The sequence below is a fragment of the Hippocampus zosterae genome, chromosome 3, assembly GCF_025434085.1.
Source record: "Hippocampus zosterae strain Florida chromosome 3, ASM2543408v3, whole genome shotgun sequence".
NCBI lineage: Eukaryota > Metazoa > Chordata > Actinopteri > Syngnathiformes > Syngnathidae > Hippocampus > Hippocampus zosterae.
In genome coordinates this window covers 28932962-28948944 of record NC_067453.1, presented here as the reverse complement: position 1 = coordinate 28948944, position 15983 = coordinate 28932962, and the positions used below count along the sequence as shown (strand labels likewise).

At 41.2% G+C, this 15983-nt stretch overlaps 2 protein-coding genes across 5 annotated transcripts in view; both read right to left on the bottom strand.

Moving 5' to 3' along the window:
• The window catches only part of LOC127598290 (aminopeptidase Ey-like), a 75557-nt gene extending 71180 nt beyond the window's left edge, over nt 1–4377 (bottom strand). Inside the window, exon 1 of the mRNA XM_052062047.1 lies at nt 4366–4377. The gene's annotated coding sequence lies outside the window, so the exon portion shown is untranslated. The remainder of the gene's footprint in view (nt 1–4365) is intronic.
• The window catches only part of ckap5 (cytoskeleton associated protein 5), a 30173-nt gene extending 15492 nt beyond the window's left edge, over nt 1–14681 (bottom strand). For 3 of the 4 annotated variants that reach the window (XM_052061973.1, XM_052061974.1, XM_052061975.1), the window contains exons 1-26: nt 14569–14653; nt 13131–13227; nt 12722–12915; nt 11924–12130; nt 11558–11729; nt 11341–11467; nt 10976–11076; nt 10752–10865; nt 10326–10430; nt 9802–9891; nt 8707–8871; nt 8499–8627; nt 8243–8407; nt 7068–7166; nt 5865–5975; nt 5590–5682; nt 5270–5455; nt 4271–4365; nt 3971–4154; nt 3724–3863; nt 3281–3455; nt 1900–2013; nt 1649–1777; nt 1276–1470; nt 1037–1157; nt 282–367 (exon numbers count right to left, since the gene is read on the bottom strand). In XM_052061973.1, the coding sequence (XP_051917933.1) occupies nt 282–367; nt 1037–1157; nt 1276–1470; nt 1649–1777; nt 1900–2013; nt 3281–3455; nt 3724–3863; nt 3971–4154; nt 4271–4365; nt 5270–5455; nt 5590–5682; nt 5865–5975; nt 7068–7166; nt 8243–8407; nt 8499–8627; nt 8707–8871; nt 9802–9891; nt 10326–10430; nt 10752–10865; nt 10976–11076; nt 11341–11467; nt 11558–11729; nt 11924–12130; nt 12722–12915; nt 13131–13187 (3354 nt within the window). In that variant the 5' untranslated portion in view covers nt 13188–13227; nt 14569–14653. Of the gene's footprint in view, nt 1–281; nt 368–1036; nt 1158–1275; nt 1471–1648; nt 1778–1899; nt 2014–3280; nt 3456–3723; nt 3864–3970; nt 4155–4270; nt 4366–5269; nt 5456–5589; nt 5683–5864; nt 5976–7067; nt 7167–8242; nt 8408–8498; nt 8628–8706; nt 8872–9801; nt 9892–10325; nt 10431–10751; nt 10866–10975; nt 11077–11340; nt 11468–11557; nt 11730–11923; nt 12131–12721; nt 12916–13130; nt 13228–14568 lie in introns of all 4 variants that reach the window. The other variant, XM_052061971.1, reaches the window with a different exon arrangement.
• Between the last annotated feature and the right edge of the window lie 1302 nt (nt 14682–15983).

Below are 15983 nucleotides of genomic sequence, written 5' to 3'. Positions count from 1 at the left end.
ATATACTGTATATATCAGATTATTTATACAATACAATAAAATATTTGACTTTATTATAGTGATATTGACCTCTTATTCATTAAATGGTGAATATTACAAATAAATGTCAAATTCTGACTTTTTTCTCTCTCCAGGTCCTTATTTTGGGTAGCTAAAATAAATGATTGCTCAATAAGAAATATTTATACCACCATATTGCACAGCCCTATGATCACGACAAAGAAAAATTCCAAATGCGCATAAATTGCAGTAAAATGATAACTGATACAGACATACAGTACCTTCTTGGCAGCTACTCCCCCTCTGACCTTCTTAGCTTCAGGTTTATTATCGGTAGCATCCTCACTGACTGCCTGAGACCTGGAGGCTGCAGAAAATATGAAAACACTTGTAAATTACAGAGCAGACCATGTGGAATTTTTGTCATATGCCAACATAAATGGCAATCTGACTTTTAAGTGTGAACATGAAAACGCATTTCGGAAAGACAAACACCTCAAAAACATCTTAAATTTAAACAAAAATGTAACCTTAGTTCCAGGTGACTCCCTCACCTGTAACATAAAGCTTAAAAACCCAGCCACCGTAATGTGCCAGAGCGCCTGACATTGAAGCTAACCTTAGCGAAAGGCTAACAACACTAGCTACTCGGACATTATGATACTCGTTGGCTCCAATCACACTCGAGACCACAAAGACGAACATGGCTAGGACTTGTGAGCTCGCCAGAAAGATGAGTCATCATCGAGTAATTGTTTCTGACCCCTTGCTTGCGAGAGCCAATGATGAGAGGTTTAGCAGATTATTCTCACTTAACCAGTGCCTGGTTAGCATTTGTAGCGAATACATTTGTCGATAACTGGCCCCATTTCTAGGGTTGACCCGACCTGCGCAGGTTCTAGAGTGCTTCATATCCAGGCTCCAGTGCTCTGGAATAACCCATCAACAGAATTTACAGCAGCTAGTAAATTTCAAATGTTTACACTGTTTCGTCCCTAGATAATGCACAGCAATACAGTTACGGAGTGGGACAAACCTCCTCTACTTGTCTCTGATGGGCCTTTAGCTCCTCCAGTTTTGGCAGGAGGTGCAGGTTTAGCTGGCATCACTGCTCTGGCCTTTTCTAACATGGCTAAGACCTGGTCTTTGGAAGACGTCTAATAGGAGGCAAGCATAAACACAGAGTATGATAGGAAGCACTGTAATGTAATGTTGGGAAACTGTTAAAACAGTTTCATACAATTTTGCAATTCAAAGAAATTTTTTTTCCTGTACCTTGAGTTTGCCTGTAGCCTTGTTCATTTTGTCATATCCAAGGTGCATCATGAATGTGGGGAGAGCATCCTGAGCTTTCTTCCTCACGTCACCATTTCTGTCTTCTAGGCATGCATATAGATTGGGTACGCAACCCATCAGATCCCCCGGCGCGGATCTCAGGGTGGGTAACTTGTCCGCTAACCAGCCTAACAACTTTGAGAGGAAGTAACGTGTTATGTTTTGGAAGATAATTACACACAACTAATAATGACTTTTAAAGAACCATATAGCCCTAATTTTCTATCAGGAATTATTCTATCAGGAACACATATTTGGAATGAGATGATTAGTTTTTCTCCCTTGTCCATTATGTACGTTACTTTCTATGTACCTCCTGGCGTAAGAAGGGATTTTCCTTCTTTAACTCCTCTGATAGCTCCTCGCCTTCCAGCCATTCCTTCATCCCAGTCTGCTCCACCCAGGCTTGCAGAGTGGCCATTGCAGCTGCCCTGACATTGGGCTACAGATAAATATTGTTTACCAAGAGCACATAAATGCACAGTCAATGCAATCTTAAACATGACTAATGACGAAAATTATTAAATGATGCACATGAATATCTTGTGCACTCATCTTATGTACCTTACTGTCTCCAAGCACAGTGATGATGGGGAACCCTAGTGTTTTAACATGCTGTTTGAGTCCAGTTCCCATAGCTGAGGCAAGCTGCTGCAGGATAGTCAGGCTCTGTTGCACCTGGACATACACAATGTCATTTAATAAATATCTTAACATCGATGTAGGGGCAGCACCGATGTAAATTTGCACGTCTGAACGCTACAATTTGCTCCGGAGCAAATGCTCGTTTGAGACGGGGGAGTAGCCTCTCTACGCATGAGGGAGAGTTGATTACGTACCGCGAGAATGCGTTGCTTTCGTGCTCTGTCGGACTTCCGTCATGTGTTTGTTTAATAACGACACAAGACAAGGCTGGTAACAGTAGCAAGCACCTTTTGGGTTATACCATCTCAACTAGAATGGGGGGTTCTGTCGTTTTGCTCCGCTGCAGAAACTGCCGTGTGAACGCAAGTGGAGCTGCACCGACGCTGTGCCGGTGGCGACACGCTCAGCGGCTTTGTACGTGTGAATGCTCCACAAAATTTGCTCCGGTGTAAAATATATTGCAACAAAATACATCGGTGCAGCACCGGAGCAAATGTGTGCCGTGTGAACACCCCTTAATTGTGCACTTGGCACCAAAACAAGTTCCACTCTCACCTCAGTTGGGACAGTCATATGAACGAACTGAAGCAATTTATCTTCATAAAATAAAATGAACCACACATAATTCAGAAACAACTTTAACCTACATTTTCATACATGAAATATCCGAAATGTGGTATAAGAGAAAATGTTCAGCGAAAGAATTTGAAATCAAATGGAAATGTTTTTTATCATGTGCTGACAAAAAAAAAGGAAAAGGGTAAAAAGACAAACTACATCAAAATGTTCACAAAGTAGACGAATAAAATAGTTTTCTTGGATAAAAATAAAGACTAAAATGCTCAACTTACTGCCCAAAAGAATTTGACTAAATAAAAACAGGATGAGTTTAACTAAATGTTAATGAAAACTAACAAGTGTGAAATGGCTGACAAAATTAACACTTGGGTGCTCTGAAATGCACTTCAAGGAGAAGTCGAATACAAAATTTGCCAAATCCAGACACTAGTCTAAACATGGCATTCTAGTTAATATTGCGTTTAGTGTGGACTATGAATGAATTAAAAAAATTAAAAAATCCACCTGTTCCCCCCACCCCTATCTCGGGGGCGGCCATTATGTCATTTGCTGTCGACTGAAAATGACATCACAGTGAGCGCCAAAGGGCTCACGTAACGACATTCGCAAGTTGAGATCTTCGGCACGGTGGTCAACATCAAGTGGATAAATTGTCACCCTTCACGATAGATAAAAGCAGGGATTTTGCTCCCCAATTCATATATATTCATATTCCACCCACCAGGATCTTGTTGGAATCACTAAGTCGTCCTTTCAAGGCCAAAGGGAGCTCCCCGATGTTGGCTGTGATGAATTTTGCTTCCGAGATGATGGCTGCAACTTCATCAAGGCCCTCCTTTCTAGTCTTCCAGTTCTTATCTTCGATTTTAGAAACCAGATCAGAAGTGATTTTGTCGCTAAAAAGGTGGGACAAAAAGAATGTTTGTTGACTTTTTACAGGCACTGATTTCAAAAGTATTGACAAGGTATTAAGCATGCACAGAAGAGCCGTCTCTTTTATTGAATCCCAACTTAAAGACAAGTAAACACAACTTGCTTGCGCTAACACTGTTGCTATTAATATCACTAATTTAAGTGTTTCCATATGGTTTTAGGACGAAAAATTACAAGGTGTCTTTTTTGCACTACTTCCAAACGGCAAACTTAAAATTTCCAGTAAGTCACCTAATCTCTGTTCTGGGCAGTAGGTCCATGATGTCCTGCCCTCCTACATCTTCGTCTTGCTCCTCTGCAGTGTCACATTCATCCTCATTGCCAGTCTTCTTGGTGAATCTTGTTGGAGCTGGAGCTGACTGGCCTTGCATCTAGGATGCAGACATACAAAAGAGGAACGAAGGTCGTTTGTATGGCTCTCTTGTTCACGGGAACAGAAAACGATGGTTACCATTATGAGCATTACAAAAGCAATTACCTTCTCAAATGCTGCATCTATTTGGGACAGGAGGGCTGGTTTCTCATCTTCAAAGAACATGCGGAGTGGCGCTCCCATGTAAAGATACATAACACCGAGCAGGGTAATAGCCGCTGTCCGAACAGCTGGGTTAGTCGCGCCGAGGGCTGTCTTCACATTGTTGATGAAACCTTTCACATTTATACTGAGAAGGAGAGGTTAAATGTCAGTCGTTTCCTTTAACTCTACTCTCCAGTCAATTTTGTAGTCGGAATTGTTTAAGTGGAAAATGACTGAAACGTATACAAAAATGTTTATTACCCAGTAAAGCCAAATTCCTTCATGGCATTAGCCAGCCAGTTGAGAGTCTCTGCCTGGTTCTTGGGGTTCTTTTGCGCAAACGCCAAAGACACAACCTGTAAAAATATATAACCAATGTAAATACGGTGTAGCCTTCATAAACCGACACCATCTTGTTGATCACTTTCTGGTAGGGCTGAGTGATTAATGAATACATTAGAGTTTTATGGGCTGATTATTTTGCCTTATGGCTAAGTAAAAATATATCATCTTGGGGTTTAAAAAAAAAAAAAGAATTGAAAATATTTGAATGTGGTGAATTTTGCGTTTTTTTTCTGCGGGGGTTCAGCGGGGGACTGCGTCAGCCGCCTCACCCAGAGGCGCTCCACGGCGGCAGGGACGCAGAAAAGCAAACCCCCGCCTACTCATTGGCCAGCGGTTTATAGTACGGTGCGGCCCATATAATTACAAAATTGATTTTTCTTCATAAAACTGAGCATGCGGCTCTTAATCAGGTGCGGTCTGTAGGCCGGAATTTACGGTAGTTACTTTTAAAAACAAATAATTGATCAAATATGTTAACTTTCGAACTTAACTGCGGCAACACTGGTCATTTTTGACGACTAAGCAATTTGGTCAATTCAATTTAGACAGGTTTTCCAATAACTCTAATGTCTACTTCACCCAGATTGGGGTGGGCGGCGGGGGCTACTTCCTATGAAGTAGACAAAAGCGGAATCATTTTCAGTTTGTTTTGTGTTTGACTGGTAAAAAGCAAACACAGAGTCCATCACATCGAACACTGCCAAAGGAGGTCGCTTGCCTCATGAGAGGTGGAGGGTGTGCAGAACTTCTCTCTTTTGCATATGCACTTGCCATATGGAATTTAACGATTCATTTTGCTGTGTTTCATTTGTTGAACAATTCAAATGTTTTGACAAAAGGCATTTTTCCCATATTACGTATTTATATTGCTCAACCCTACTTTCCATGTTGGAAACTGTTAATTAAGGTAAAAACCTGTTCGGCAGTCCATGGTAGCGAGCAGGCCTCCCCAATTGCAGTCATCCCTTCCTTGGCATTTCCACCACATTTGATATCGCCAACCTTATCCACCAAGCCATCCAAAACAATGGAGGCTGATGTCTTTGAAAACTGCCCCCTCTGAGCGATAAGGGCCACAATGTGTAGCTTCATCTGCATAACCTGAAGAAAGAGCAGCCCAAAACATTGGAATGAATTAGAATGACAAATACTAGACAATAGAAATACTGCATCGTTTTGACAGGGTACATTCATTTCATTTACATTCAAAAGTCATTCTGGTCAACAAACGTTACCTGGAAGTTTGTCTCCTTCCAGCCTGGTTTCTTGGCCAACATCTTGACCAAGGCCTGACATGGCATAGCCACCTTATCCATCGTCTCGACAGCCTAAAAGGAAATATGAATCCATCAATTAACATTGCTTCCTTGTTTTCTTCCAGACTACAAAAACCTTCAAAGCAAAGAGTGATTAACCACAGACAATGATCACGTCCAGTCATTTGTGTGTGTGTAAATGTGCTTGATTATGCAGAAAAACGGTCAGATTTCCGAAATTAAACAAAGACTACCCTCTGAAATTCCTCCATACTGGCGAGTCTCTCCTTCCAATTAGCTGAATCCAGCTGTTCAAGACAGGATGCAGGAAGCACTTCGGCTGCCCGTTCTTCACACACCTCAACCTGACATGAAAATGTGAACACCATCATGTCACTCGCAAGGGTCAAAGAGCAACAGTTTCTCAAAAACAAAATAGCGCAAGTCATCACAACATGCAAAAAATGAAACCTTCCTGCGGGTTGATAGAATTTTAAGACAGAAAGCTTCTTTTCAATATTCACCACCTGCCTGACAGCTGGTTTACTTTTTTTTTTGGCTGCTCCATAAACATATCACCATAGAAGCTTTTCAAATTGGCCAACAGATTTTGAATTGTTTTTTTAATTCTGTTTTACGATTGAAACAAAAAAAAGGCTGAATTTAGGAAACTTAATTTTAACATATAATACGAGGGTCATTCAATAAATAAGGTACATTTTCAGTATGAGGACTTCTAATACATGTATAGTAGAAGCTTACTTTTTTTTATTTTTCACACACTTTTCCCATCTGTGCACAAGCTTCTGTGACAATAACTTAACAAGTCTGGGTTACACTTCTATATTCCCCCAGCGTAAAGCTCTTTGGACTAATGTCTCAGCCAGTCGCTCAACACACTTTTGCTTTCATCGTCACTTTCAAACTTTGTCCCTCTCGTAAATGCTTTCAAAGGGACCAAACAGGTCAAAGTCTGAAGGGGCAAAGTCTGGGCTGTAAGGAGAATGAGGGAGCAGTTCCCAGGCCAGCTCATTGATGGTCTGCCCTGTTTTTTGCTGCTGTGTGAGGCCTTGCGTTGTCATGATGCAAGATGACTCGGTGGCTGAGACATCAGTCCAAAGATTTTTAAGCTGAGAGAATATGAAAGCTTGTGCAGAGTTGGGAAAAGTCAGTGACAGTGACCATGTTGAAAAAGTAAGCTTCCATCTATAATAGAAGTCTTTCTACCGGGAGAAAAGAAAAATAAATCACCTTATTTATTGAATAACCCTCATACCTAATCTGTCTCCGGAGTCCTAGAAGCCAAAAAGGCATCCGTCACCACCGGTGACTGAAAATAAGATTTAGAAGTTTAAGTCAAGTGCTTGAAAAAGTGAATTTATGGGGGTGTTCTTGGATAACATCAAAGCTGTTGTGAACATGTAATGCCAAAAAGCCCAGAAAGAGTTGTGACTCACCGGCAGTTCACTTTCTGTGAAGTCTTTACTTTCCATGTTCTTTTTGGGTTTCCCACTGGAAGCAGAAACTGGTTTGCCTTTCTTTGGTGGACCAGCAGACTGTTACAGAAAGAGATTCAGAATCCATAGCTAATTTTCCTCCAGCTCGGTGGGGAATATGATTTAGATTGATTCAGTTATCATACATGTATCTAACTTTAAAGAAATTGTCATATTTACAATAAAAAAAATAGTCCATCATTATGAGCCAACAGTAGCGCATGACATTGTGGTGTGTGTGTGTGTGTGTGTGTGGTCTTCTTAACCCCCAAAAATCAATACTTATAATTGGGTACTACCATCTCAAAAAGTGAATTTTTTTGACAATTCCAAGATCTCCCATGATTAATGAACCAGAAAATTGTGTTTCATTCGCACTTCCTGTACCTGACACATTACATTGACAAAAGATCAAGGCACAATTTACAGCATGGGCAAATGGAATATAATTTGTCAATAATCTCTCACTGTGGTAAAAGTGATGTAATTTCTGTACTTCATGAACTACTTTTGAACTTTTGAAGCGGCCAATTTCTCACGGACGATCCGATTACGCACGTACAAGCACACACACACACGCGCGCGCACACACGCGCTACGCACTCAGGCGGGTGCCCACCAGTGCACTCGCGCAAATATGCACGCACACTATGATGAGCAACAGTCGGAACGGTCTGAAAATGAATGAAAGCTCAAGATACAACCAGACAAATATATTTTTTTCCCCCCACGCATTTCCTCTCCCACCCCTTGGGGTCAACTTGGGACCAGTTCGCTGGCTCCCGGTTGATTCTGATCGACGTATTGGACACCGCTGCCTTAAAATCTGAAGTAATTCGCTGACTAGCTTAGCACTTAGCGCCATTGTTTGCGCTGAGCAGTGATGCAGTCATCTGGTTGGTTGCCCTCTATGTCAATCAAGTAATGGGCTTGATGATAGGTTGATGGCGTACGTTCTGTGAAGTGGGCACCTTGTTTGAAATGCATCGCCGCTGTCGAGGCGTTTTCGACGCTTGTCGTGTGAGAGCCCGGGAGCCGCATTGAACCAGCCAAAGAGCCGCATGTGGCTCGCAAGCCCCGGGTTGGCCACCCCTGAACTAGAATATTATTTAACTTTAAAACAGTGAAGATGTTACCTTGCTCGGGGCTGCACCAGAAGTCTTCTTGGGCGGGGCAGAGGATTTAGTTTGGGCTTCAGCAGCAGGAGGTGCTTTAGAGGCTGCCTTCTTTTCTACAGCTCCTCCACCTCCTGCACCCTTCTTGCCTCCTGGAAGTTCGACTTTATCAGCGCACTCTTTTATCTGTCACCAAAAACAGCAAGCGACAAAGCTACAGGGTCAAATACCGGAAACCGAGAGCTGTCTTTTAGTCAGACCGGTCATCATATTTTACCTTGTCAAGTTTTAGTTTATCCAAATCAGCCAAGTACGGGTTCACAGCTTTCTCGCCCACCACTTTCATGGCTGTGCCTAAAGCTTCAAAGGCCGCGTCACGCACTTCCGGAGCAGAGTCATTCACTTGCTGATGAAGAAAAAGACAAGTACAGACGAGGAGAGATTCAGACTTATTTTCTTCCCTTATATAATGTGAAAGTGTGTACCTTTACGAGGGCAGCACAGAAGGGTTTGAGTACACTCTTGGGCAGTGTAGCCTGAGTGCAGTGTCTAAAGGAGCGGGCCAAAAACAAAGAGGCTTGCTGCTTTATAGAAGGGTTTTTATTATCCATCACGGCCAGGACGTCATCCGACAGACTTTGCAGAGTAGTCTAGGGGAGACAGTTACATATTACATGAGGTTGTGTGCAAAAATAAAAATTAAAAAAATCCAACAATAAATCAAAACCAAATATCCATTTCACCATAAAGACACATGGGAGATTAAGTGCTCCACAAATTCTCGTTAACACTTAAATTGGCTGTGAACGTGAGTATTTACAACAACAGCAGTGGGGAGTCAAATCAACGCAGGTCCTCCAAGCGAAGTTTTCTTTCCCCACTTCAGAATAACTCTTCATGCCTTATTTGGTTAAATTAAGTACACCACGAAGAGTGGTGTGCGTAATGCATGCAAAAGTATTATAGGTATATGCAGGTTTAAGACTATATTTGAATTTTTAATGATAGTCAGGGAGAAACTTCACAAAGTTTCAAACGTCCCATGTTGTCCAAAGTTGCTACATTTCATACATGATGTACATCAGCTCTTAAGACTAAAACCACCTTAGTGTTTGGTTAGTTCTGCTATCTTGATTACATCAGTTCAGGAAATTAGTTGAAGAATATTAATTTATTTGAGACCCTTTATAAAAATAAAATTGTAAATGCCTATTAATAATTCACGATCTACAGGAACCTATACAATACATGCAATACAGGGGGCGGGGGATTCCTTTGGGGAAGACTTTAAACATAAACCATTCTTCTGAAAACTCCCAAGTTCATGAGCCATTCGGAATCACTAATCACGCAACATAAAATCAGTCTCTTCTACTCAGAGTAAACTCGATTGCCAAAGAAATTTAACAAGGGCCACAAGGAGCAGAATTGCCAACAAGTGCTGTTTTTTTGGTGCCTTCTACTGTACTTGGTGCCAAAGTTTTTTATGAAAAACTTTTTTTTGAACAACAAATTTGTTGTTGTTTTTTTTAATCAGGTAATTAGACATTGTTCTGTGCTTAGAATTTGTGGATACTTACAGTAAGAAAAATGGCATCAATGGCTTCTTGCAGGGCTTGGACAACCTGAAGCTTCTTCTCTTTGAACTTTTCCAGAATAGTTGGAACAACCTGGGGATGTGGGGTGGGGAGAATTGCACCTCTTATTTGGGGATAAATAACAATTTCAATAAAATGCATACGATTCTTGACGTTTTATTTTATTTTTTTTGTAGAGTTCGACATTGAAAACATTCTGATGCAGTTCTTGGATGATTGTCATACAGAGAACTTAGGTAAAAAAACTAAAGTAAAAATTCTGACTTGGAGGGTGAGGTCATCATGGGTCTATAGTTGAACATAAATCTGGTAGGAAAATACACATTCTAGCAGAGTGACATTAATAATAAAGAAAGTCAACAAAAAAGAAAATGACTGCGTGGGACGAAAAGAAAAATGTATGGTGGCCTTTTGATATAAACAGACAATTGCAGGTATACAATTGCGTGTGCTGAGAGAGGTTCCCAAAATAGTTGCTTGAAAATCTCATTATTCTTATAACTTACCTGTCCTGCATATGTTCCAAACTTCTTCCTGAGACCAGAGGCCAGTCCGGCCAGACATTTAGCTGCCATTGAAACCAGCATGACATTGGCATCTTTCCCCACAACCTAAGACATACCAGACAGTACTCTAACTATCATACATACTCCAGTGTCATAAAACCACCAGTGAGGCTGAAGCGTAGCGTTGAAGTTCCTACTTTTTTTTTAACTGCTTGAGAAAAATCATAAATTGAGCGCATGCATTTTACCTCCAACTAAAAAGTGATTGGTCTGAGCCACTGTTTCTACAGTGAGCCAAAGTTGGTAGAGGAGGAGCGGGGTGGCGGCATTTAAAGTAACTGGTATTCACCAGGGTTACCCATGGACTTAGTAGCTTACTGCACAGCCCCAGCAACACATTGTGCAATTGACTTGATGACCAAGTACCTTCTTGAGCGCTCTAACGAGATCTCCATAATCCCCGCTCTCCAGTTTTGGGTTCTTTGACAGAGATTCAACAGCTTCCAGAGCTTCTTTCCTCTCTTGCCACTTTTTAGCTTCCTGCAAAAACAGAAATGGAGGTTCCCCATTCAAATTGTGTTCAACAATTCATGTGACAAACTCTTGGGTAGCATGTGACCACTGTTCACACTTGAGCTTATCACACTTACAATTTTATCGTAAAAGTCTTTCGGCAACTTGGAAAGAATATCCACCGCTTCCAGTAGCTCATAAGGATCCACTGCCGCCACTGTGTCCTCTTCTTCCTCTCCTGCAGAAGGCAGGTAGGTTAGATGGGTTGACCAAAAATGTTTTTAAAAAACATTATGTAAAAGGAAGTCGATCTTCAGTCAAAAAAAGTTTGGCCACCCCTGAATTAGGCCATAGCAAAAACCTACAAAGTAAAATTATTGTAGGAATGGAAATTTTGAGCAATATTGGGTTAATTGAGCCCCATTATTAAATAAAAATGAATACAATTCACCGAGCGTTCATTAACTATACTTTTTTGTTTGTTTGTTTTTGCTTTTCATACCAGACTCTTCTCCTTGTGCTTGTTGCTGTTGAAACTTGGCCTTCAGGTCTTGCTGGGAGCGCAGGAACCTGCTTTGCTTAGGTGGGCTTGTCGGCAACTTCACCCATTCTTCTTCAAGTTCCTTCAGCTGCAGAGAAGGAACAATAATTGTGTTATTTGATGCACTTGTTGACGTTCTTTCAGCAAGTATATGTTTCCAGAGATGAGCATGTCCTACCAGGACAGAGTTGATATTCTGCAGTGAAGGTTTCAAAGCATCTCTGATCCATTTGTAAATTTCTACAGCAAGCATCTTTGCCTCGTCTCTCACGGCCTTCTCTCTGGACTCAAACTGCTTAGGTAATACCTTCACTACAGGCTTCAAAGTCACAATTTTGGATCCAAACTCACTAAAAAAAAAAAGGAAAACCATTAGAAAAGAATCCATGTTTGCAAATTGTGTGAATTGTACATTTATGTTTCAAATGGCTATTGCTATGGCAGTCACATTCTGAGAAGATAAAAGCTTGTTCAATTTGCCTTCTTCACAAATATCGAGAGTAATAAATTACATTCCATGACTTTCTCTCTGGGGGGAACTGACCTGAGAGCCTTCCTGAGAGTCTCAATACAAGCCACAACTATCTTGGGGTTCTTGTTGTCCAAACCCTTCAGAAGCTCATCCTGTACCACCTCAGCTTTTTCCATTTCAATGTACATCAGACAAATGTCTGTGCCCAGTTCCTTTGCACGGGCTTTTGGCTGGTTAAACACTTTGGTCACCACCCCCGACACCACGTCACCTGCTGTCCTGCAAAAATGAAAATTGTCACACGTCAGCACGTGTATGGCCGAAACACAAAAATATAAGACTAAGAATAGTGCAGCGAGATCCGGTTATTGGTTGGTTTAGATAGAATTAGCCCTTTTAGTGCTTGACACTCAAAAACATTCCTATAGTCAATGCAGGCACGTCTCAATGAATTCCTTCCGTGCAATTTATTTATTAATTCATTTCGCTTGTCATTTTATTTAAAGATTTATTAATTGACCTGTAGCACAAACGCCTCACAGTGCAGAGGTCAGGGGTTCGATTCTGGCCCCGGCCTCCTGTGTGGTATGCATGTTCTCCCTGTGCCTGCGTGGATTTTCTCTGGGTACTCACATTTCTTCTCAAATGCCAACAACACCCATGGTAGGTTGGCCGAATGCTCAAATTTGTCCCTAGGAGTGATTGTGTGCGAGACTGGTTTGTATTTGTGTTCCTTGCGATAGCTGGCAACCAGTTCAGGGAGTACCATGCCTGTAGCCCGATGAGAGCTGAGCTGAATGAGACCCTCGTGAGGATAAGCGGTTCAGATAATGGCTTCATGTAAGGATAATTGAACTTTTCTTTACTTACTTCACAGCGACGTGGGCATTCTCAACATAGGCCAAGGCTGCTTCGAGACCTTTAAGCTGAGCCACTGCATTTGACTCTGTGACAAACTTCTTGATCAGTCCAAGGTACTTCCCCCACTCTGGACTCTTCTCATCAGTTATCCTATTGAACAACTGCAGAGCTTCTTCATAACCATTTAGACGGGCTTTCCACACCTGGAAATGAAAAGGTTCACAACAATGTCGTAAACGCACAAACTAGGTTTTGTCAAAATGTTTTGATGATGATTCTGGCTTAAGTACAGTTCTGAATTTTGGGTGGCCAATGCCCTCCCCCACCCCATGAAAATTATATTTCTTGACAGAATAAATGATTTCTGCGTTGTCTCACAACTATATTAGCAAACAGAACATCAATAGACTGCAAGCACCTTATGTTCGCATTTCTGGTCGATGGGAAGCTTCAACCACTCACTGTCGTCCCCCATTTTGCCACTTGCAGCGGCAGGCTTCCCCTAAGGTGCTCAACTGGAAAACAAACAATTTTAAGCAAAGTTAAATTCAGCGACGTGGAGTACCGTAAATGAAGTCAGTGTGCCATTCGGAAGTCCTCTAAAACAGGTGACATGTGAAAAGCATGATAATGCGAGATGAGTTTGCACATGCTGCCGTCATATTACCAGATTAGTCGCTACTTGCGAGACATGCTGCTGGACCAAAAGCAGTAAACTATAGTGTCATCTTTGCAACCACCCCCTCCAAAAACCTCCCCGCATGAATAATTGCCAGTCCATGAAAATCACGTACTTGCTTGAACCGGTCTTCAGTGCATGCAAGGTTGGGGACTACTGATATACATTGTATGAATTGCATTTTAATGTGCATTTGACAGCATTGTCATGAAACAATATTGCAAATGTTCCACATTTCAAAATCATCATCAAAATACCGGGTTTAGAGTACATCAGTGGGACATAAAACATATTGATTAAAAGACAATTGTTGACTTGACTTCTTTAAATATACGTGGCCTGTATATCTGCAGCCTCCACGGCTCTTACAACTGACTATTATGTTAATTAACCCAACAATTTGGACAACAGCACTCCGACAGAAACATTCAGGTAACTATAGAGTTTTGACTAGAGTGGACCCATAATTTTGTTTACATAAATAAAAAAAGTAATGGTTCTGCAAATAAATAAAATTTACATAATTGTACCAAAATACCATGTCAAAACACAGGGCATCATTTCCTGAGCGTGATGGCAAACATCAACACCATCAATACAACAGTACAATACGTTTTAAACAGTTCAAGTCTCACACACACGCACACGTACGTGCAAAATGTGAATTTACGCTGACCTATAAGATCACTTCGTTCGGTTGGATTCAACGATCCATGTCATACTAGACTGTTACCTTTGCATAATAACAACTTCGGTTGTCGGAAAATTGAACAACGTGTTTGTTGGTTTTTTTTTTAAGCGAGTCACGTCATACAATCAACAGCACCACTGACAAGCTAGGGCATTACACCCTTCATTCGGGGTGAAGACATCCCCCCTGAAAAAAACAAGCGCGACACACTTACATTTAATAAACAACATAAGTAAAACGCTAAATTTGCGTTACGAGATACGACAACCAGGTGGCTCCCATTGAAAAACGTTTTTTGTTCATAGCGGACGGTAGCCGCCTTTAGCTGCTCTGCGAGCTAACCATCGGCGCCAACACAAACAGGCCGATCAAGGCAACGCACATCGGCCTCTTAACTGAAACGCAGTAGGTTAACACACGATATATGTGCCGAATATTCGTGTTGATGAGGACGAGACATCAATTATTTTTTTATTGACTGAATACCTGTTTCGGGGGTCTTGGAGACAGGAAGATGCTAGATGTCCGGATTGTGAGACGGAGGTGAAAATGCAATCACCCCGATCAAGCTTTATAGACTAGTCATACGTACACACAGGATTCAAAACCCAACATCCGGTGAAAAACAAACCCTGTAAATATTAAACACTGTACTGCCTATTGGCGAACCAAATTATTTTGTGTGTCATTTATATTTATTTTTATGATAACATTATACACGGTATTTCACTCAAATGTGTTTTTGGGGAAGAGAATGTGAATGATTTAACGCTGATGTATTCACTACTTCCGGTATATCACTGTTGGTTGAGCACAACTTTATTAAAAACTAATTTGAAACGTCTCCAGGGGCGGAGAAAGAATGGGCGAGTCTGAAATATTTTTAAATTAAATCCTCATATATATCTTTTGCATTCTATTATACAAAGTAGATATAAGGTATCGCTGAACATCCATCTACTTTTACACAAATTTCGCTTATCCTAATGATTGTTTTATTCATGCTGGTTCTCGGGACATGTATCCTCGTATGTCACGAGAGTCGAACGCTGATTGGTCAAATTTGAACCTAAACCCCACCCTAAAGTGTAACTTTGAATTGAGGAACACCAACCACGATAGGTTGGTGCTCGGAAAATAGTTTTCGACTATTGTATTGAAATGTTGCTCTATCGCATTTGTGCTGGGGCTAAGCTCTTTACTCACAATATAATTTGTTATAAAAAATCAATCTTCTTCTCCTCCTTTCGGCTTTTCAGGGGTTGCCACAGCGAGTCATTTATTTCCATCTTTCCCTGTTCTCCGCATCCTCTACTCTGACTCCAACTACCTGCATGTCTTCCCTCACGGCATCCATGAATCTCCTCTTTGACCTTCCTCCCTGTCTCCTACCTGGTAGCTCCATCTCTAACATTCTCCTACCAAAGTATCCACTGTCCCTCCTCTGTGCATTTTGTTGCTGTGATTGCAGCATTTCTTTCTTGTTTAGTTTTTTTGGTAGTTTTTTATTTTATTTTTTTGCATTTATCTATTTATGTTTCTTATTGCCATCATTCATGTGTTTGCAGCCTTCGGACGTTTGCTGTCGGCCTCAGTAGCATTGCCCCTGACATTGCCCAAGTGTTGCGCGATCCTTGGCGCTGTTCATGCCACAATTGCCACTGTACATAGTCATATGCCTCACTTCGACAGGCTATAGAGACAAGCTAATTATTATTTTTTAAATCATACAGCAGTTTCGGTCCACTAATTATCAATAATAAATTTAATACGTCGTCTCGTTAACCTTTTATGGCTAGATACATGTTCCAAATATTTTGTAAGCTAAGTTGGTGAGAACATTGTACCATTTCAAGTGTCGTTGCCATTAAAGGCTTTTCGCTTTTCCAAAGATGGTCGGA